This window comes from Chelonoidis abingdonii, chromosome 1 (assembly GCF_003597395.2).
Source record: "Chelonoidis abingdonii isolate Lonesome George chromosome 1, CheloAbing_2.0, whole genome shotgun sequence".
NCBI lineage: Eukaryota > Metazoa > Chordata > Testudines > Testudinidae > Chelonoidis > Chelonoidis abingdonii.
This window is the reverse complement of record NC_133769.1, coordinates 257,277,825-257,301,984: the sequence shown is the minus strand read 5'-3', so window position 1 is coordinate 257,301,984 and position 24,160 is coordinate 257,277,825. Positions and strand designations below refer to the sequence as shown.

Sequence of the window (24,160 nt, the reverse complement as noted above, 5' to 3'; positions counted from 1 at the left end):
CTGACCCTGTGCATATCATAGAACTTTTTGTCTTTATACAGGTTAATAAACCAGTCAGTGGAGCTTTGAAAATTCTTCCAAGTCCTATGTAAAAATATATACTAAATACAATTTTCAAAATGCCAGAAATATACTTGGGGATTGTTGACATTACAGAAAATAAAAGTGGCTCTGTGGATTATTTTTTAATGAATGGGAAATTCAGTGAAACTAAGTGAGTGCTCTGCTTACTATGACTAGGTCAAGACATGGCTGAAACTTCACAAGGTAATCAGGGAAATTTATGGCAATTTTGTTACTATTGCAGGTGCTGGCATGACCTCTGGTGTTTCAGCCATTTTCCCAAGTACCTCTGGCACAAACACACTCTCACCTTTTCAGCATGCACACAAAGGTAAGAAAAGCTTCCCCACCTTTATTCAGCAGCTATTTCTTCAGATAGAGTATCAGCTGGTATAACATACTATTGAGCTGAAAACACCTCCTGTAAAATTTACTTTGCACTATTTTCCCACATTTGAAGAATCATTAAAAATAATAATAATTTACAATGATTTCTTATTCCTGGATCAATCAATATTATTACTTCAGTAGAGATGGACTTAAAATGGACTTCAGCTGAGTTGTACTGATTTATACCAGCAATTAATTTAGCTCATTATTTCTAGCAACAAGGAAATGTCATTATGCCCCAGCAGAGACTGGCCAGAGATGTGAAAATTTAATATACCTATGTGGCCGGTCTCTTTGTGGACTAAACAAACAGTTCTACAATATTATTTTTGGTTTGTCAAAAATACATGAAAATAAGAACACTGCATACATAGTGGGAGGCAAAAACAACTAATAAAAAAATTACCAAAGCTGACCATTGTGTGTCTGGTTTTGTGATTTTTCCAGACATTTTATTCTCATTTTTAATTCAGCTTCCCACACGCTTTGAAGTATTTATCATTTTCTATAACCCTACATGGCTTTTTAGATCCTAGCTTATTGCCTCTGATTTTCATCTCTGATCTTACCTACCTTATTTTAAATTCATCTTCTGTCAATGCTACATGCGAAATCTGTGTTAGAAAAGCAAGTATAACAATTCTTTTGCAGATTGTGGCTTGCACGTCTCCCTTTTCTTACCTCTCTTTTGAGGGCATTAAGAACCCCTTGAAGCAAAATGACATCAACATGATCAAACAGTCTTTCTGAAGCATGGAAACTATATGTTAAAATATTCAGATACTCTTTCTGAAGTAAGGACGGATGTAGTTACCCCTATGATAAATTTATTTCATGAATGAGCTCCAGACATTGTGAGACAGCATAGAAGTCAACTTTAAAGTTATTTATTATCATTATTGACTCTATCTTTGGCTTTCAGTTTTTCTCTGTGATATTACACACACGATATTTTGGCTTGAGCACAAGATCATGTGTCTTTGAATCCCTTTCCCGCTTCACTGCTGAGGTAGCATTTACTTTTCATGGCACTGTTTATCTGAGGAATAATGAATCTCTTTGACGTTGGTTCTTTAAAAATTCTTTGCTGATGCCTAATTTTTATCCTGATTTTATTAACTTATTTCTATTCAGATATAAACGTTAGACTTGTCTGAGAATTCCAGTCAGGTTGTCGAGTGTACCATACCACAAAGGATAATCTAGTGAATGCAAATTATGTATTATTCAGTTCTCTAATTCAGTTTACTTTCAGTTTTGTTTCATTTTTCAGCATTCAGTAGCATTGATCATAGTATTCTTTTGATGTGCTTGCTGTCTGTTGTTGGGCTGTCAGAAACTGCTTTGGCTTGAATCCTGCTGAAGAAAGCAGTCAGCCACAGTTGCCATAGGTCAGTTTAGACCTTGGTCTGCTTCTTTGTGCCTTGCCTGAGGGATTAGTGGTAGGACCAATGCTCTTCTGAATGTGTACGTTACCATTGGGTGTTATTTTTTAGGGACTATACTGTATATTTTCATTGTTGGGCAGACACTGTCCAGACCTACCTCATGCTCCCAGCCAGTTGTCAGGCTGCTAACATGATATCCAGTTACAGATGTCACATTATTTTATACAATTACCCAACTAAAGCTGATTGCTAGCAGGTTTTAGCTGGTTGTTATGAGCACTTAGCCTAATGGTTCATTTTGGCAATATTTACTGAGCCTATCTCCTTAGCATAAAGACACTAGGTGCTAGAATGACATATTTGTCAATAACCTTATACTCAGATTTCATAACTAGAACAGCCTTGTACTTTCTTCCAGATATTGCTCTGATAAGAAACAATTAGAATCATTTATCAATTATTCCATTTTTCAAAACTTACTACTGTAATTCCTTCTTCATGGGCAGTCCCAAAGATATATTGTCTAGACAATAGCAGCTCCTATTCTGATGATTGAATTTTTCCTTGTTTTAAAGATCCTTTTTCTGGCTTCCCATCACATTTTTAATAATTTTAAAGTTTTATAATTTATTTTTAAGCAGTGGTTTCATCCCAGAAAAGCATCTGTAAAAATGGCATCAGACAGGTTTTATAATCCATACAAACCAACACAAATCGAACTAAACACATTAGAGTCTTCACTTGCACTTTTGATAAATCTTTCAACAGAAAAATTTTAAACATGTTCACACTGATGGAACAGTACCAGCTATACACCCACTTTGTATGTTGGTGTAGGTCTATGAAAAGAAATTACACATTTTGTTGTTTTACTGACTTGTTTCATTGTTCTATAAAGGAAAGCTAAATAACTGATTTTACAATTAAGAGAACATCCAATTTTCACTCAGTGTTGAGAGCTAACAGCTGTTCACAGTTACAGACAATTAACTGCAATACTGCATGTTATGATACACAGGAACACCACTTTCTGTCTTAGAAAAAGCCAGATCCTATCTTTAGATGTGCACACACAAAGAGCCCACTGAAGCTAGTTGTGAGTGCAACCATGGGCAAAACTGGGCCTACAAGCCTGTTATAATTTTCAGCCAACATAAATTTCAGCATACTGTTTTCACCTGTTAGTAACAATGACAAACCTCATTCTCTCAGGAGCAGAATGACAGTGGGAGAAAAGAAAATTACCAAAGAAATTTCATCCGCATATTTTATTTTCATAACTTTTTTTTTACAATAAGCAAAGCATAAACAAAATTTAATGAAAGTTTGTATATATAATTTATAAAAACTGAAATATGAAAAGAGGTCAAATTTTGGTAGCCCAGATTTCTTCATATTGAAACATTGAAAATTTCACGAGATATTTGGAAGAGCATAGTATATTTTCCTCTTCATACATAATTTCTTTTAATATTAGAAGACATCATAGCTTTCTTCATCTCTGCAGGACTACATGGTCTCATATTTGTTGTCATTATTATTAACTAGTGTAGAACAAACTACATTGATTTGTAAAATTCTGTATATTGGTTGGCTTTTGAAGCGTAAGGTTTAAGTTCTGCAGTGTTTCATCCGGCAAAGCTCCAGTTCAAATAAATTAATCAAGTTTTAAGTAAATAAAGAAATGAACTACGGATTAAGCTTAGTGCAGACCTCAAACTGATCAACATTCTTTGTTTTCAGTAATGGCTCCTTTAAAATAAACTATTTCTTTGTGTCTCCAGCAGATCTTTCAGGACAAGGGCATCTGGCTACTGCTCTAATAATTGCCATGTCTACTATATTCATAATGGCGATTGCCATTGTCTTGATCATCATGTTTTACATTGTGAAAACAAAACCTTCTGGTCAAGGTAATTGTGTGGCGTAAGAAATTCCAGTTGCAAAATGCTATCTCCAGACAACTGCTGAGAATGACTATTAATAAGTTACATTCTTTATATTCTAGCCTGTTGCACCAGCCATTCAGTAAAAACAGTTGAAGCCCAAGCCAATTTGCAAGAAGAGAAGACAGACGTACAAGGTTTGAGCTGTTTTATAGTTTCCACTTTCTCCACACCAGATAACACAGGGCTTAAACTCCCTTAATCCATCTTCCTGTGCAATTCCCCTTTGTAAGCGTTTAAACTCCAATTCCATTTAGTAAAGGAATATGCAAAAAAAGTTTCTGTACCACCAAAATTGCACTTAATCCTGTGCTAGAAATTAAAAGTGTAGAAGAATTCAGGGAGATTTAAGTTTGTAGTAAGACTCCCAGCTGACGAAGCTAGTGAGGCAAAACACACATTTGCAATCTCTCTGCCAATTGAATATCTTTATTTTTTGATCTGCAGAAAATGTTGTGATTTTCTCAGAGAAAGAGGAGTTTGAAAAACTGACAGCAACTCCAGTTAAGACTGTTAAAAGGTATGTGAAAAAAAACCATGATTTTAGCTTGGTTAAGGTGGAAAAGGAATGTAACCATTTCCTGATATTTGAGGCAAAGGAATTATTTAGACTGGCACAAGGGAATACAACAAGAAAAAAGGAGATGCAATTAAGACAAAGGGAAAATAGGCTAAAAGCTTCCTGATGGTGAGATCTGATAGAATGAGGAACATTCTGCCAAGGGAAGCGCCAGAAGCCCCATTGCTTGAGATTTTTAAAGCTAGACCTGGGAGTTGAAAATGTACTAACAATCTTGCAGCAGCAGGGGAAAGACTAGATGACTTAAGTATTTTCAATCTCTAACTTCTACAATAGGATGGCAGATGCTAGTTGGGGGAGGGCTGATCATTCCTTCATCCCATCTCCCTACGGGGCTCTGTTGTCTTTCCTGACAGCTTCATTTTGGTAGCGTGTGCCAGAAGTGTGGTTTTCAGGTACGTGCTCTTCATTAATCTTCTCCCCGTTGCCTATCAGCCAGCAGGGGAGAACACATTTCCTGCTCCAGACATTAAAAAAGCACTTTATCCCTCACTTTATTGCTCAGCTTCTAGATGGCACAAAGTCACACAGGTCAGTAGCCTTTACATTATTGATGGGTTGATATTGACTACAGTCTCTTAAACCATAGTAACCTGGGTCAAATTTTTGTGCTCCCTAAGGGCTGCTACAGTATTAGAATTAGCAGAGCGAGAATCACCATTAGAAATGTCGTTTGGTCTGGAGGCTCTCAGAGCACACAAGGAACAATAGCAGGGACCACAACAGCATTCACAAGTTATTAAGCTTCCTGGTATTAAAAACCTTACTACACAGATAATCAGTGCCACCGTTACAGATATATAAATGAACATGTAGCAATACCAAAAGGTGTCCAGCATAAATGCTCTCATACTCACATCTCCAAGGGTACCACCAAGCTAGGTGGATCTCTCAGTAGATGGTCATTTGTGGAAGGTCTCTTGATGGATTCTTCCTCCCTGTTCATGCTGATGAACCCCTTTTATGCTGAGTTACACTCACACCCATAACCCCTATACATATGCATGAAAGTTCCAACCCCTTTGTCCTTATCAGGACTTCCAAACCCCATAAAATTTGGGGTGCCCCACTTTTCAAAGGCTAGTCTCTTAGTTCCCCTTATTTGCATTAGCATTTACATCAACAAGGCCCCATGGCAACCTGCAGTTGCTGCAGAATTGTCTATGCTGTTACGATTGGGTGCCTTGCAGTCCTGACAGGTACATTGCAGCATATTTCCCCAAACATCACTCATTGTCACATTCTTTATAGTAATCTTGTAACGTTACTGGTACAGGATTATTCCTGGGTCACCGGCTTATGTCAACCCTCCTTTTAGGCCTGAGGCCTAATGCAGCTAACCTAAAATTGTACCAGCCGCAGCCTGTAGTGCCTGCATTACAGCCTTAGTTTGCTTACCTACCTGATACACACTGTTCTCTCATAAATGTTTGTCAACCTTCTACCCTTTTAATACTACCCTTCTTATTCCTATACTATGCCTAAATCTATTCATCACGCATTGATTACATCTCTATTGCTGTGGTTAATTCAGAACACAATTAAATGATTATATGAAATAATTGGCTACAGCTCCATTAGCCTTTAGGATTCTCTGAGCTCTCCCTGGCTGCTGAGCCCAGCTAGATGACACAAGGAGCTTGGTACCACACCACAAAGGCTACGTCTACACCACAAAGCTAGGGGGTGAGTCCCAGCTTGCCAGCACATAGTCATAATAGGGGAATGAGAAGAGAGTATAAATGCCACAATACCATGGGCAGCTGGGTACATGCTGCCACTGCCCACGCTACCATGGCTACATTACTATTTATATTCATGCTAGTTGTCATCAGGCTAGCACAAGAACATGAATGCAAGCTTGGAATCACACTCCTAGCTCAGAGTGTAGACAAAGGTAAAATTAGGAAGAGCTAGAATTTGGCCCTGAGTAAAGAAACGTATTTTTAAAAAACCCTTTATAAGGTCTCCTTCTTGTTCTCACACAGGTATTCATGACTGTGTAACTTAAATAGAAACAGTTGCACATACATCTTCAATTGCAGGAACAAGCTTTAATTATATGATCCCTCAGGATAGACATTTTTTAAATAAAAAAATTATTCCATTGCCTCTAAGATAGAAGAAAAAACAGAACTGGACTTATGCTACCAAAGGCTGCATTGCCATAACCTTATCCTTAATTTTTCAGTGAAAATGATGCATCTTCTGAGAATGAACGACTTTTAAGCCGAAGCATGGACAGTGATGAAGAAGCTGCTGTTGATAAACAAGGGACCCCAGACCTGTGCTTGTTATCTTTAGTTCATCTCACCAGGGACAAATCTTCTACAAATAACAAATCAACTGGGGTAAGGCTTTTTTCAAAACTGAAACTGGAGAAGTATTTTGATAGTTTTTAAAAAAAAAAAAAATACATGCACAAATCATCACCATAATAAAACAATGAATCACAATGCAGATCAAACTAATCTACAGGAATTTTTTGCAAGGTAATAAGAAATTGTCTGACAATCTCATCTATAGAGACAGCATATAATATTCCTTCAATATGCCAAAAATGCTGTGTGTGTGCATATAAAATGCACTGATAATGGCTGAGAAATTAAGCACCCAAAAGTCAGGAAATTCAAAAGAAAGTTTCCTACAGCAATATTAACTCTGCTGTTTTGAACACTGTACATTTTATGGTATACATTTTAACAAAAAAATCAATAATACAGTAAGCATTTAAACTGGCAAATCAAGAACGAAAAATTGAGTCGTGGTTTTTCTGTTTAAATGCATGCCTTGCTGTATTATTGACTTTTTGTTAAAATTTATACCATAAAATGTACAGTGTTCAAAAGAGCACCATTAATGTTGCTGTAGGAACATGACTATATGGACAATGGGCTAGCCTAGTGTTATAGTGGGAACCTTAACTTCTGAATTTCCTGACTTATGTGCTTAAGCACAACATGCTCATTTCTACACCTTCATGTTTCATTAATATTATTTTTTATGCTTAGTTTTCCTGTTTATTTTTCAAAGATACAAGAATCACATTGAAGGTGGTGCCAATATTGCAAAGAACCCACACCTGCACCATCTCACTGGTTGGTTTCTCTACTTGTGACATACATTCCTTCCAGCTGGCTGGCTGGCTCCCTCACAGTGAATTTAAAGGCAGCTAAGGGTATATAAAGACATACGTAAGGTGCTTCAGCACATACCAAACTTTCTAACCCTTGTTAACATTAAAGCATACTTAAAAAGAAAATGCACATATTCATATGGATATGTTTTATACTTTCATAGCTTTAAAAATACTATACCAACCACAATGAAGTCAGTCAGGCCAAGATAGAAGTTTGTAGCATCAACCATTTTTACTTACCCAAGACTGAAAAAGAAACTTAAAAAAAAACTTTGAAAAGCATCTTTTCACACTTGCATAGTTGGCTGAGATGATTTAGTTCAAAACATTCCAAAATAGCTCATTTTTCCACTAAGACCAGACATGGGACGTTTTAGCCCCATGGGAGATGCTTTTAGCTTTGCTTTTAGAAAGTTATGAACAGCTGAAAAATATCATTAACCCTATGTATGAATTTTTGTTATCTGTCCTTCGGTATTTCTAGTGCACACATCATCATAGACTCTAGGCACCACTGTCTAGCTATACTTCACATTGAGTTGAAACCTGGTAGACAGGTTCTCAGACCAAGTGGCAATGTCATAAGAAAAGGCTCTAAAGACTGTATATACAGTAGATACAGCCGCAGAAAGCTTTTCTTTGGCTTGTAATCTTGTCTAAAGCATAAACAGATCCCTTATCCTAGACCTGTTCCCTGGAATATGGTTATGATGACTTGAGACCTCTTAACAAGTATAAAACAAGGTCTTTGATGTAAATACAATTTGTGCTGAGATTCTCAGCTTCCATGCCTCAGATTTTAGGACCAAACCAGGTTCCATGCCTTGGAAGAGCAATAAAATACTTGGGGGGTGCAGATGAAATAGTATTTATAAGATAGATCATAGAGCTCAATGAGTCTTGAATGAGGATACGGACAGCTAGAGAGAAAGGTAGAAAAATATAGAAAATTATATAAAGCTAGATTTGGCAGGCCCTTTGCCTTACTCTGGACTGCTCCTTCCTCTTTTAAAAAAATATTATGCAATGAGTTACCACACAGAGGAGCCAAGATCAAAACACAAATGTAGTCATTTGCTTGTGGGCTAAGCACAATGCAGAATCAGCAACCTCAGCCTTTGGAAAAGAAGACAGCCTCTGGCATCCCTCTCGCTGGACTTGGGAGGGAGGTGTTAGTTAGTTAGTCTCTTTCTGCCCCAGAGACAATCAGCGCAGAAGGGAGGCTCCTGAATGGAGAGAGAAAATGGGGGATCCAAGATGCTTTAAGAGGAACTCTAAAAATCCCTTATGAAAAAAGAAAGTGAGCTCCTGACATGTTTATAAAACAGCTACTCCAAATGCACAATAGTTACTGCACTTAGAAAACCCCAAACTTGCAAGTTTTTATTATGAGATAAATAACACCAAGAATATGTAAAATCCATTCAATAGCTGTCTTCTCATCTCATTATGTTCAAAATACCTGCAGACCTAATGTGTCTACACGACAGGTCAAATGAGCAGCAGTCCATTGGGAGTCCATGACCACAGGCATAGAAATCCGACTGGTTGATGTACCTGGGCTTTTATAGGCCAGTGAAAACAAACCAGACAAGATTGTCCCAGAAACCCAGAAGCTCAAGCAGGCTTTTCTCAGGGTGTTTTCTAAATACATTTTTGACAACTGGTGAGTTTGTGGACCAAGTGCTTGAGTCCCATGATAAAGAGAATTTTTCTAATAGCTTGCTCCTACCTAGAGCTGGCTGGAAGACAACAATTCTGTGTTCTGACAACTTTCAACATTTTACAGTTGTTTTCATTTGGCATTGGAACAAAAACAAAACCTTTTCAATGTTTTTGCAAAATAGAACTGTGTTAAAACATCTGGTTTCAGATTGAAAAGATCAGGTCAATTCATATCTCTCTCATCAGAAGTGATCAGAGAGCCCTGGACCTCAGAAACCCTTCTTGTCTAAATCAAGATGTCTCTGCTTCAGCTTTGACAAAAGAGCATATTTTGGCAAAAAAAAAAAAATACATTTAATTGAAAATGTTCCAATTGGCATAATGGATCCCTAATGCCAACCAGCAACAATTCCTGCAAGTAGAGAATTAATCCATCACAGCTGGTCCAACCCTGTGTACCTAACAATTTGGGGCCCACAGCTATAGTATTTAGCTTACTCTCTCCATTGGGCAGGGTCTATAAAGGGAAATTAAATACTAAAACACTTAAAAGCAGAAAGTTCATTAATCCAAATTACATGACACTGGGATACAGAAAAAGTGAGATCTCAGACAGTGGAAAGTGAAAGCCGAAAAATATTTTTACTCTTAACTCATTTACACTTATCCTACTGGTCTATGACTCTTCAGAAGAGATCCTTGGAGGCTTCCTGTGCTAAGGCAGTGTGTTGAGAGTCTTCAAAGAGAAGCCTCTAGAGAGCACATCAAGAGGTTGCATTGTGTATCTGGTGCCTCTGTTTGCCTAGTAATTATCTTCTCATGCGACTGAAGAAATAACAAGATACTAGTCTTTAAAATATGTTTTGTTGCTGCTCCCTTTAGATTCAAAGTCGAAGGAAAAAGATACTTGATGTGTATGCCAACGTATGTGGTGTTGCCGAAGGTGAGTGTGAACAAAATACTGTGACAGACTCAGACCACTGGGGTACAAGAGTCTGGTAGAGGGCAAATATACTGGTCACTGGATGAGTAATTTCTGTTCCCTGAGTGACAAGAAGCAGGGGCTGTACAGAGTAGTCAGGAACCTGCGTAGAACCCAATTAAGGCAAGATAGGCGGTGATTAGAACACTCGCAGCAATCAAGCGCAGCTAAGCAACTCCCCTACCCAAGCTGGCCCCCATCTCCTAGGTAAAAAAAGGAGCTCACTCGTCACGTCAGGTTGACGGGAGACCAGAGGAAAGGAAGTGCGTCTGTAGGAGGTGGGAGAGAGAGGCACTCAGGAGCTGAAATGAGTGAGAGGGGTCTGCTGGAGGACTACGGAGTATCAACATATAGCAAGCCCAGGAGGAAGGTCCTAGCATGGTGCAGAAAACAAAGAAGGTGTTTGGACGGAGGCTAGTAGGGGACAGTAGCCCCCAGGGATGTAAGCTGTCATGCAGCTGTTACAGGAGGCACTATAGACAGCTGCGATCCACTGGGCCCTGGGCTGGAACCCGGAGTAGAGGGTGGCCCCGGGTTCCTCCCAAACCTCCCAACTCCTGATCAGACACAGAAGGAGTTGACCCAGACTGTGGGGAAGATCACTGAGGTGAGCAAATCTTCCAATAAGCGCAGGACCCACCAAGGTAGAGGAGGAACTTTGTCACAATACATATAAACTGACTGTATAGAATTAGATCTTAACTACTGGCTCTGGAATGTATTTCCTTTTGCCTTCATAACTATCAAAAAATGGTCTACAAAGAGATAATCCACATTTGGGGTAAATTATAAATTGTATAATTTGTATTAGTTATTTAAGTAAATGGATGAACATAAACTGATTAAAATATGTTCTGATAAGTTTAAAATTAAGATTTGGGAAGGATCAGATTTGTATTTCACCTCTCAACTCCCTCAAGCCCTACTCCACTCTGTCACCACATCCTGAAAACAGAAGTTTCCAAGTTGGACAGTTTTCAAGGGTTTAATTTGATTTAGCACCTGATTACCTGTGTTACCTAGGCACAGTGGACATGGATTCATTTCACTGCATCAAAGAGTGCATAATCTTATTTAATTCTCTCTTTTTCTGTGTGTTCTATGGCTCAGTGCAATCCCAGCTCCCACAAGACCATTGATATTGAATTTGAAATGGAAAAAGCTCTATCAGCCTCCAAATCAATTCAAGAGGGGTAAATACAAAAGTCAGAATCATAGAAGTGTAGGACTGGAAGGGACCTTGACAGGTCATCTAGTCCAGTGCTCTGCACCCGTGGCAGGACTATGTAATAACTAGACCATTTCTGATAAGTGTTTTTCTAACCACCTTTCAGGAATGACGGAGATTCCACAATCTCCCAAGGCAATTTGTTCCAGTGCTTAATTACCTTGACAGGTGGGACATTTTTCCTAATGTCCAACCTAAACCTCCCTTGCTGTAATTTAAGCTCATTGCCTCTTCTCCTCTGCTCAGAAGTTAAGGAGCACAATCTTTCTCTCTCCTCCTTGTAACAACTTTTATGTACTTGAAAACTGTTATGTCCCTCATCAGGCCTCTCTTCTCCAGACTAAACAAATCCAATGTTTTCAATCTTCCCTCATAGGTCTGGTTTTCTAGATCTTTAATAATTTTTGCTGCTGTTCTCTGGACTTTCTCCAATTTGTCCACATCTTTCCTCAAATGTGGCACCCAGAACTGGACACAATACTCCAACTGAGGTCTTGTCAAGCACAGAGTACAGTGGAAGAATTACTTCTCATGTCTTGCTTACAACACTCCTGCTAATACATCCCAGAATGATGTTCGCTTTTTTTTTTTTGGTAGTGTTACACTGCTGTCTCATATTTAGCTTGTGATCCACTATGACCTCCAGATCCCTTTCTGCAGTACTCCTTCCTAGGCAGTCATTTCCCATTTTGTATGTGTAAGTGATTGTTCCTTCCTAAAAGGAGTACTTTGCATTTGTCTTTATTGAAGTTCATCCTATTTACTTCAGACCATTTCTCCAGTTTGTCCAGATCATTTTGAATTATAACCCTATCCTGCAAAGCACTTCAATTCCTCCCAGCATGATATCGTCCAAGAACTTTATAAGTGTATTCTCTATGTCATTATCTAAATCATTGATGAAGATATTGAACAGAACCAGACCCAGAACTGATCCCTATGGGACCCACTTGATATGCCCTTCCAGCTTGACTGTGAACCACTGATAACTACTGTCTGGGAACGGTTTTCTAACCAGTTCTGCATCCACCTTATAGTAGCTCCATCTAGGTTGCATTTCCCTAGTTTGTTTATGAGACGCTCATGCAAGACAGTATCAAAAACCTTACTACAGTCAAAATATATCACATCTACCATCCACAAGGCTTGTTACCCTATCTAAAAATGCTATTAGATTGGTTTGACACATTGGTTTTTGACAAATCCATGCTGTTACTTATCACCTTATTATCTTCTAGGTGTTCAGAAATTGATGCTTAATTATTTGTTGCTGATACTGTCTCCTGTACTACATCTAGTGTTATGGAGAAACTGTCTAGCAAAGAGCATCCATTCAACCACATGACCAGTGCTAATATTAACTAAGATCTCCTATGGAGGTACTTCAACAATAAAACTCTTGCAGGAATTTATATGCATGGAGGCAGTAGACATCATGGTACCACCTGTGCTCATCTCATCCCTGCAAGACCACCTTCCAGTTACAGAGACAGAGAGAGTCTGAATCAGGGGAGAGTCAAACACTGAGCCATCTGTGGGAGATAATTATTGTCTGCAAAGTACACTCTGTGCCATTAAATAACTGAATTTTGTACCATTAGAAAACTGGTGGCTGCTGGCCAGTTTGCAAAGCCAAAATGAAACTCTTGTACTAAACATGCTTAGCTACATCTATTGAAGTGCTCACTAGAGATACATCTACAATATATTCCCTGGGATAGCTACTTCAGGATTAGCTGAGAAAGGGATACAGTAGTAAGGCAATACACAACTCAGTTAAAAATTCCATAGGATGAGAGATTAATAAGACTGGGATTTTTCAGTTTAGAAAAGAGATGACTAAGGGGGGATATGATTGAGGTCTATAAAATCATGACTGGTATGAAGAAAGTAAATAAGGAAGTGTTATTTACTCCTTATAACATAAGAACTAGGGGTCACCAAATGAAATTAATAGACAGCAGGTTTAAAACAAACAAAAGGAAGTATTTCTTCACACAACGTACAGTCAACCTGTGGAACTCTTTGCCAGAGGATGTTCTGAAGGCCAAGACTATAACAGAGTTCAAAGAACTGGATAAGTTCATGGAGGATAGGTCCATCAATGGCTATTAGTCTGGATGGGCAGAGATGCAAAACCATGCTCTGAAGTGTCCCAAGCCTCTGTTTGCTGGGATCTGGGCAGGGCCGTCCTTAGGCATAGGCAGAATAGGCAGATGCGTAGGGCCTCACTCTGCCTGGGGGCACCACTCTGCAGGCAGCCCAGACAGATTGGAAGCAGTGGAGCATGTAAGAGCAGGGCTGCTGGGTCCTAGAGAGAGCAGAATGCTGCACAGTCTGAGGAATGGGATTGGCTGGGGTCTCTGGGAAGGGGAGGGGGTAAGGGTTGAGGAAGGAGCTACCTGTGAGTGTGACTCTTTCCCCCGGCGAGGTGAGGTGAGGCAGGCTCTGTGGCTTTGAACCAGAATCCTTGTTGCGCCCCATAACATCCATTTCTTCCCCCCCCCACGGAGCACCCCACCTTCTCCCTCCTCCCAGGAGCATCCCTCTCTTTCTCCTCCCTTCCCATCCGTCAGGCGAGGTGGGTGAGGTGCTGGAGGTAGGTGGGGGAAGAGACTGGCTGGCTGCTGCTGAGGAATGAAAGTGAAAGTAACTCACTTCCTTGGCAGCGAGCCAGGATTGGAATGTCCATCACAGGGCTGTGAAAAATCAGGATAGGATTGGGGTACTGAATCAGATATCCCCTTATTTTATGGGACAGTCCCATTTTGGGGTCTTTTTTCTTATAGAGCTCCTTTTACCTCCCCCCCCCATCCCTGTCCTGATTTTTCACACTTTTGTCTGGCACTCTAGGTGGGGGTATTGGAGCCTTATATAGACAAGCCCCAAATAATCTAGGACTGGCCCTATAAAATCAGGACATCTGGCTTGCGCCACCCTAGCTGGGGAGTCCCTCCCGGCTGCAGCTGCCAGCATCCATCTCATCGCGGGGAGCTCACGAGGCAGGATGAGTGCTGTGCCTCATCGGTGCCCTCATGCTGATCAGATGGCTTGTGCAACTCACACGTCCGTAGGTTGGTGGTGGTGCCCATTGCGTGTGATTGCCTAGAGCGGTTTGCTGCTGCTGTGATGCCCTCTCACCCAGCATGGTATTTGGAGTCCTGCAGATTTCCACCATCTCCTCATCTACTGCAGCTGTTGGACCAGAGGCTGGGGTGAGCCAAGCCATGAAGCAGTGCTGTGTTGCCATTTAATTGTCATTTAACAAAACTTTGTTTCCAAAAATGCTTGCTCACACATCCTGAATTCAATTTCAACATTTTTTAAAAAAATCCAATATCTAGCCAAAAAAAGAAATATAAGTGTTGACAATTATTTGTGACAAGTTTGTGTGGGAAGAGTGGACCAGTTTTCATTCAGAAACAAAATGTTGACTCGATTTCCTATAGCCCTGGTTTATGCTAAATAAGCCCTCCAACAACTTAAATGTCATCTCTTACAATGTATAGGAGCAGGGTCGCCATATTGGCACACGTGCCAAAGTGGCATCGAGCATTTTTGATGCACGCGAGCAGCCGAGCTGAACGGCTCAGCCCGCTCTCCTCTGGGGTCCGGCTGCTGCCCTTGGCACCAGGGTCCCGGCCTGTGCCCCCTCAGCACTCACTTGCTGGCCTGGGCACCAAGGAACCCCAGGCGGCGCGGCTGAGCAGGTCGCGAGGCGGAGACCCCAGCTGAGCACTAACCCACTGTCGCCTGGGTTCCATTCTACGCCGCGGCAGCGGGCTGACGGGACCAAATCTCAATGAAAAGGAAAACAAAGAAGCAAACTAATGACCAAAGTGCAAGAGCCTAGAGCAGTACGCCCCAACCTTTTTCGTTCTGGCGGCGCCAGAATGGACCTTGTGTGGCAGACAAGCATACTGCTGAATTGATGCCGGTCTTCAGCAGCCTTTCGGCAGGCTGCTTCTCACAGCCAGTACAATGGGTCACTGAGAGCCCTGCGTTGCAGCGTACTACGGCACCGCTTGGGACTCTTGACCAAAGGCCTCCTGCAGCACGGTGATTCTTTTGATTTAAATCGGACTTGACTTACGAAAAATGAGTTGTTGCCACTATGCCAAATCATGATGGACATTGTACGTTATCATACCAGCAAAACTTGTGACATATATCTAATGTGTACATTGCCACTCGTTATTCTACCTACAATTTCCTTAACAGTAGCATCAGGAGAATGGAGTTTTTCAAAAACTTAAGCTCATAAAAACATTCCCGTCTCCTGAGTTCTAGGAACAATGACTGGTGCTGCTATTCTTGCATTGACAGACATCCTTATCTTTGTCATCGATACATATTACTATTTTCAGCCAAAAAAGCCAGAGAGATTGCTTTTAATTAAAAACTAATCCTTGTTCCAATACCTCTTCATAGAAATTTCCAATAAAATGTTGACAAATTAAAAAAATTATATTATTTGCATCATTCTGTCAAATCAAAATTTTTTCTATAGTGCTACTTCTTTAGTGCTAGTCCATCAGCATTACAGTGTGCTTAATTAACTTAAACTGGTTTTAATAACATGCATGTGACAAGTTTTCCAGTACTGTAAGCTTATGTTTGTTGCTAAGAGCAAGACAGGCACGGGGGCATCAGTTTAATAATTTCGCCTAGGGCACCATAAATCCTAAGGACGGCCCTGGATCTGGGAATGGATCACTTGATGATTACCGGTGCTGTTCATTTCCTCTGAAGTCCCTGGCATTGGCCATGTCAGAAGATAGGATACTGGGCTAGACGGATGATCGGTCTGACCTAATATGGTTGTTCTTATGTTCTATGTTCTTATCTTAATTATTTCCCACCCAAATTCATACATGCATTCTTCCCTTATCCTTTTCTCTTATCCTCTCTCCTGTTTCAGTTTTTTCTCTCTTTCATGACTTTTTCAATTTGATACTGTCATTTGGGGCTATTAATTTAGGCCTACCCATGTCAAAATATTCATGTGAGAGTGACTCAAAGAGTTGAGTACCAGGCAAAGTGTGTTACTCTCATGATTTTTGGGGGTGTACTTATTATTTAATATTTTAAGATTATGCTAATAATAATATTATAGTACTGAACAAGGGAACATTTCTAGTAGTCATCAAGATCTGTATATAGAACTTCTGACTCTAAGAATTTTTACTTCATAGGTCTCAGTCCCACAGAGCTGCCATTTGATTGCCTGGAGAAGACCAGCAGGATGCTCAGCTCAACGTACAACTCAGAAAAAGCTATTGTGAAAACATGGCGCCACCTTGCTGAGAGCTTTGGCCTAAAGAGGGATGAAATAGGCGGTATGACAGATGGCATGCAACTCTTCGACCGCATCAGTACAGCCGGCTACAGTATCCCAGAACTTCTAACCAAACTAGTGCAAATTGAGCGGTTAGATGCTGTTGAGTCTTTGTGCGCAGATATTTTGGAGTGGGCACAAGTGATGCCTGCACCTGAACCAGTGGTTACATCCTGATGTGAGCATCATTTCCAAAGGATGTGCAAGAACATTGATCCCAAGAGCGATGGTTCAAAGACATGGGACAGAGACTTAAAAGAATCGGCGGTTTTCTCATATACTACTCACATTGACTCCAAAGAGTAAAGTGAGGCAAGATTTGCAACTGAATTTATCATCAACAAAATAAACAAGGGCAAAAATTCTTCTGAGAAGCTCAACATGAAATATTTAATTAAACAGAATGGCTTTTGTTAAACAGTTACTGATAGTAAGTGGACACTAATATCCATTTTCCACAAAATTTACAAGTATAGGTACAGGTCAATCTGCTGATAGCCAGTCTGGCTTTGAAGACAGCCCATTTAATTACTGTCTAAGGATAGTTCTATCACCTTGGGCTCTGTTCAATAATTTAAAATCTACAGTTAGATACAGTACCATGGAATACAGATAAAGCTTACATATTTCTACCAGCTCTAACACATGTAATTGTAACCAATTTCATTCCTTATACATACTACAGTTTTGTTGAATCGAGAAGTGCTTAGATTAACTTATTATACTGTATGAAAAAAGTTACTAATGGAGTCTACATGATCCAAGTGCTTCAAATGACTGTGTATACTGGTAAGAAAGATGGCAGTGATTGCTCTTAAGTTAAAAGGACAATATTTTTTCTATTCTCTGTATTTTTAACCAACCCTTGTCTATTGCATTACAAGACATTTTGCTTTTTCAGTATTAATAACGTCTGTGCTTCTCAAGTTATATTCCAAATAGAGGAATTCGAAACAAAAATGGTGCATACTCTAGAACTGCAGAAGACAAAGAGAACAAAAAAGGTAGATTCAGTAAAACACTTGAAAAAGAAGAAAATGTAGCAAATCAAGTGGTGGTTGAAAAGCTGTGCTCTTGTAAAAATATAATATGAACATGAACACAGAGATCACAGGATTAAACAAACCATGGAAGCTTTATTTTGAGGTTGTCCATAGCAGCAACCTATCAACTTATTTGTTTAAAAGTTAACAAATCTCTATTTTTCTTGCGATAATGGTTTTTTTAAACCTATAATTGTGGAGGCCAGAAGCCAATAGCTGATAACAACCCAGTTGGTTAATTTACAGTTCAGTTCATTGCTCAATGGTGTGGTGACAGATTTCAGTGAGAGTTATTACTAAATTAAAACAAATTCCATGACTTACAAAGCAATACTTTTTTAATTACAAATTGCATGACTGAGCTAATGTGTTATAAAAATATCAGTCATATCCTTGAAACTAACAACCAGTTTTCCACCAGTGAGCATACAGAACTTATCTATGACGGGGCTATAATTATGTGCTGAATGTTTAATATCACCATTTAGCTTCCAATTTGCTGATCTTTTCAGTACTTATTTCGTGTAGTCTGGGAGCTACTTAATTTAATTATCCTTTGAGTTTCTCTTTGAAATCTTCTTTTCCTACTTGTTCTATGGAAATTATGAAAATGCGTCCCTTAATTAGTTTGCAAATGCCAAATTTAATCATAATTCTGTCCTTAAAGGAAGTTTGCTGCTTCCTTAAAAAAAAAATACTTGCACATTTAAAAAATAGAGATAACAAAACCCCAATTGACTTCAGTGGGGCCAGGATTTCAGGCAAGATCTGAATTCTGCAGTTTGAGCCCATCTCTAATATAAAGGAAAGTTGCTATTTTTCTTATGCCACTATATAACTACAGTGTTGTCCTACAACGATAGGACTGGTCTGACATTTATTGTTCCATTTAACATTAACAACTTGTGTGCTAACGTAAAAACAGACAGTGATTGTTTCTTTATTGAGACTTCAGGAACATTAAGCCCTTGAAATTAATGTGCCAATGTGCACACAGACTATTTAACATTATTTTATTTGGTATAGAGAGAATTTTTTATTGTGTGACACAAAAGATGTACAGGGATAAAACAGAATACTTCTGTGTATCTTGCCTAAAGGCGTCATTTCTAATAATTTGGTTTAATGCTGTACATATAACTTATTATATTGTATAATATGAATAAACATCTATACTAATAAAATAAAGATATTGAACATAATATTAGTCATGTCTTCATTTAAATTGCTTATTGATCCAGAAATCTGTAATTAAATCAATCACTCAAGACTAGCAGGCACTTTATATTCCTGTGGAACAGACTGCCTGCACAACATACACGGATGATTTGAAGTAGGAAAGGAAAGGCATTTGGGAGCCTAAATTCAGGCTCTTTTTATATATTATATAAATATATAAATTGTTATATATTGTATATATTTATATAATATATAAAAAGAGCCTGAATCTATATCTTGGTTTTGGTCTACACTTTGTGTACCAGACATAAAGGATGGTGTGAAAAAAGCATGAAGTCACACATGTGGGAGAACAAAGGAAGTAATACACTTCTATTATCAAACTTGTGTGTCTGGAAAAATCAGGTATCCCAGACATTCCGTTTAGCCAAGTTTTAAAAATAAATAGTTTTTAATCCGCATTTTAGACAGAATTTTGTTTCTACTAGATGACAGAAATCAAACCCAAATACTCGACCAACCCATTGATAATTAGCCAACACTTTTCCATAATAGAGTGGAGAGGAGCACCAGAGGCCATAATAGAGTGGAGAGGAGCACTGGAAAGCAGATATATTCTGATTTTTTCAATCAAAAGGCTCAACTATGATTTTTTTAGAAATATTTCTATCATTGGATGAGTGACAGATTCTAGTGCATTCTCTGACTTATATTTTAGGGAGGGAAATTGCCCAAGGCAAGATATTGATATTGCCACTACCTGTGTTTTAAATGCACTCTGGATCAAGGCTCCCACATTTCCGTGTGAATGAACTCCTGCCAGATGCTATTTTATCTATGAAGCCACTATATACAGATTAATTAATAGAAGAATATCACTGAGAACAAATGTCACAGAATTGAGATATAGGCAATACAACTACAATAAACATCTGTGCAAACAATGAAAGAGCAGTAAAATTATTTCTTAAAAATTAAATGGTATCTAGAAAAAGACCATGTGTATGTATATCTATAGTTTTAAAAAAGTAATTCCTTTAAAAACAATATTTAAAATATTTAAACAATGTAAATTAATGTGTTTTTTTTTATTTTAGATTCCTGTTTCATTTCTCTCTCCTTTTTTCCCTGTAGTTCCAAACCCGTGTATTGAGGCTATTATGTCCTGGGGCTGAAGGTGGTGTTTGTGTGCCATTTTTAAAAGCATCAAAGTGACTAAGCGCCTGTCTCATTTTCAAAAGAATGAAACTTAGGCTTCTAACTGCCCAACTCACTTTTTGGAATGGGACTTAGGAGCGTACGTTACTTAGACATTTCAAATTTTGCCCTAAGTATCTTTTAAAGTCAGTGGGACTGAGGCTTCTAAGTTACATTTTAAATTGGAAATCAGGCTTCTAAGTTACTTGGGGAATTTTTGAAAATTTTACCTATTGGTTTATCCTCATTAATTACAATAGGATCTGCTTTCACATCATACCCTTACACTCTCTCAGTACACACATTTTGGGAAAAATTCAAGACTGGGTGTGTGTTGGGGTCACTCTGAAAGCAGTAACCGAAGCAGCTGGAAGCCAAGTGTGACTGGTGTGTAGCTGGCAGGCTGCAGCTATATACACAGACACTCACAGCATGACCTGTATTCTGTTTGGCTGTTTGTGAGTGGCCCAGGTAGAAATTATAGCACCACAGCATTGTGAGGCACCTATGGTTGCAGGGCAGGTGATGACAACCCCTCACGAGTCTAGATTGCACCCCAGAATGTGACACTCTCACCAGGGCACAAGACAAAGACAGTACCACTGACAATGAAGGTGCTGCTTCAGGTCCCAGACTCAACAATGCCTGCCCCAGCACCACTGTCAACAGTGCCATCTTAAACAAAAAGCAAATGGAGAAATGCTCTGATAAATTACCCAATGCTTTGTTCCCTTTCTTGGCAGATATAGGGACCAGAGATCTGCCTCTCCCAGCAACATCCTTCTGTTTCTTCCTGGGCACTGACAAGGGTGAGCAATGCTGGGACTCATGAGCACTGGAGGCCCACTTCTCACAGATGCCAAAGACTTTGGCACCCTTTTCAACCAACAAGACTCTGAAGGTGATCTCAGAGCAGCCTCCATCAAAAGAAACTTCAGCTTGGCCACTCAATCTTTTTTGGTCCTCAGTTTGAAGTCCTTGCAAATCTGGCACTGATTCCTAATGTGAGACTCACCCAAATACTTTAAACAGCTAGAGTGCAGATCACTCATTGGCATCCGCTTCAACCATGAAAGACAGGGCTCAAAACCCAGTGACCAAGGCATTCCTTGATACTGACAAGCGGAACCCCAAAATTGGAGAACCAAGAAAAAACTGTCACTAAACAAACTTTTCACTAACACTAAGAAATATACAGCTATGTAACTATATACAAGAAATACATCCTGACAAATCTTGCTAAAGCAAGACCAATAGATTCCAATAACTGTCATGGGCAGTAAGAAGGAACTGACAGGGATCAGGGGAAGCTCCATCTTTTATACCTGCATGCAGTGGCACGTGGCAGCAGCAGACCCTTGAATTGTCCCAATGAGTATTGCTGAGTGAAAAATTTCCAACAATTGTGCTTGGGGCATGCACACACCAAGCGTGGAATGCACATGTTCAATCACTCAAAGAACCAAAATATTTAATCAGCTTTCATTGGACTGAATGCACAGGGCCGGTTAGACAGGCAGAACTGCAGGTCTCAATGTGTGGATGAAACAACGGTATAGGGAGGGGGGGTTTAGATTATTAGGAACTGAGGAAACTTTGGGGAAAGGGGGAGCCTATACAGGAAGGATAGGCTCCACCTAAGCCAAAATGGAACCAAGGTGCTGGCACTTAACCTTAAAAAGGTCATAGAGCAGTTTTTAAACTAAGGGCTCAGGGAAAGTTGACAGGTGTGGAGGATCACATGTTTCGGACAGAGATATCTCTTAGGGGAGGATCTAATAATGGAGATTCTCCATGTACTAGTAAGGAGGAGAGTATGGAAGATGATAAAATACAGGTAGAATTTGATCAAAAACAGTCAAATGAAACAGAGTCCCATTCAATTACATCATGCAATGAGAGACAGCTACAAAGTGACAAGTTTTTAAAGTGCTTATATACCAATGCTAGAAGTCTAAATAATAAGATGGGTGAATTAGATTGCCTCGTATTAAATGAGGATATTGATATAATAGGCAATGGCATCACAGAAACTTGGTGGAATGAGTCTAATCAATGGGACACAGTAATACCAGGGTACAAAATATATCGGAAGGACAGAACAGGTTGTGCTGGTATGGGAGTGGCACTATATGTGAAAGAAAGCATAGAATCAAATGAAGCAAAAATCTTAAACTGTACCACAGAATCTTTATGGATAGTAATACCATGGTCGAATAATAAGAATATAGCAGTAGGGATATATTACCAACCACCTGACCAGGATGGTGATAGGACTGTGAAATGCTCAGGGAGATTAGAGAGGCTATTAAATTAAAAAACTCAATAATAATGGGAGATTTCAACGATCCCCACATTGACTGTGTCCATGTCACCTCAGGATGGGATGCAGAGATAAAGTTTCTTGACACCTTAAATGACTGCTTCTTGGAGCAGCTAGTCCTGGAACCCATAAGAAGAGAGGCAATTCTTGATTTAGTCCTAAGTGGAACACAGGATCTGGTGCAAGAGGTGAATATAGCTGGACCGCTTGGTAATAGTGACCATAATATAATTAAATTTAACATTCCTGTGGCAGGGAAAACACCACAGTGGCCCAACACTGTAGCATTTTATTTCAGAAAGGAGAACTGCACAAAAATGAAGAGATTAGTTAAACAGAAATTGAAAGGTACAGCACCAAAAGTAAAATTCCAACAAGCTGCATGGGAACATCTTAAAGATACCATAATAGAGGCTCAACCTAACTGTATACCCCAAATTAAAAAACATAGTAAGAGAACCAAAAAAGAGCCACTGTCGCTAAACAACAAAGAAAGCAGCGAGAGGCAAAAAGGCATCCTTTAAAAAGTGGAAGTTAAATCCTAGTGAGGAAAATAGAAAGGAGCATAAACTATAGTAAATGAAGTGTAAAAATATAATTAGGAAGGCCAAAAAAGAATTTAAAGAATAGCTAGCCAAAGGCTAATAGCAAAAAACATTTAAAGTATATGAGAAGCAGGAAGTCTGCTAAACAACCAGTGGGGCACTGGACTATCAAGATGCTAAAGGACCACTCCAGGATGACAAGGCCAATGAGGAGAAACTAAATGAATTTTTGCATCGGTCTTCACGAGTGAAGATGTGAGGGAGATTCCCAAACCTGAGCCATTCTTTTTAGGTGACAAATCTGAGGAACTGCCCCAGACTGAGGTGTCACTAGAGGAGGTTTTGGAACAAATTGATAATCTAAACAGTAATAAATCACCAGGACCAAATGGTATCACGCAAGAGTTCTGAAGGAACTCAAATGTGAAATTGCAGGACTACTAACTGTAGTCTGTAATCTATTATTTAAATCAGCTTCTGTACCAAATGATTGGAGGATATCTAGTGTGACGCCAACTTTAAAAAGGGTTCCAGAGGTGACCCCAGCAATTACAGGCTGGTAAGCCTGCCTTCAGTATTGGGCAAACTAGTTGAAACTATAGCAAAGAACAAAATTGTCAGACATACAGAGGAACATAACTTGTTGGAGAATAGACAACATGGTTTTTGTAAAGGGACATAATGCCTCACCACTCTACTAGAATTCTTTGAGGGGGTCCAGTGTGCACTTAGATTTTCAGAAAGCCTTTGACAAGCTCCCTCACCAAAGGCTCTTAAGCAAAGGAAGCGGCCATGGGATAAGAGTGAAGGTCCTCTCATGAACTGGTACTGGTTAAAAGGGTAGAAATAAATGGCTAGTTTTCAGAATGGAGCTAGGTAAATAGTGGTATCTCCCCAGGGTCTGTACTGGGCCCAGTCCTAATCAACATATTCATAAATGGTCTGGAAAAAGGGGTAAACAGTGAGGTGGCAAAATTTGCAGATAATACAAAACTACTCAAGATAGTTAAGTCCAAGGCAGACTGCAAAGAGCTACAAAAGGATCTCTCAAAACTGGGTGACTGGGCAACAAAATGGCAGATGATATTCAGCATTGATAAACATTGGAGAACATAATCCCAACTACACATATAAAATGATGGGGGTCCAAGTTA

At 39.4% G+C, this 24,160-nt stretch overlaps 1 protein-coding gene across 1 annotated transcript in view; it reads left to right on the top strand.

Moving 5' to 3' along the window:
- The window catches only part of EDAR (ectodysplasin A receptor), a 45,417-nt gene extending 28,387 nt beyond the window's left edge, over nt 1-17,030 (top strand). Inside the window, exons 5-11 of the mRNA XM_032771930.2 lie at nt 308-394; nt 3,629-3,754; nt 3,850-3,924; nt 4,235-4,307; nt 6,559-6,718; nt 10,054-10,114; nt 16,577-17,030. Coding sequence (XP_032627821.1) covers nt 308-394; nt 3,629-3,754; nt 3,850-3,924; nt 4,235-4,307; nt 6,559-6,718; nt 10,054-10,114; nt 16,577-16,896 — 902 coding nt within the window. The 3' untranslated portion in view covers nt 16,897-17,030. The remainder of the gene's footprint in view (nt 1-307; nt 395-3,628; nt 3,755-3,849; nt 3,925-4,234; nt 4,308-6,558; nt 6,719-10,053; nt 10,115-16,576) is intronic.
- The last annotated feature ends 7,130 nt before the right edge of the window (nt 17,031-24,160 follow it).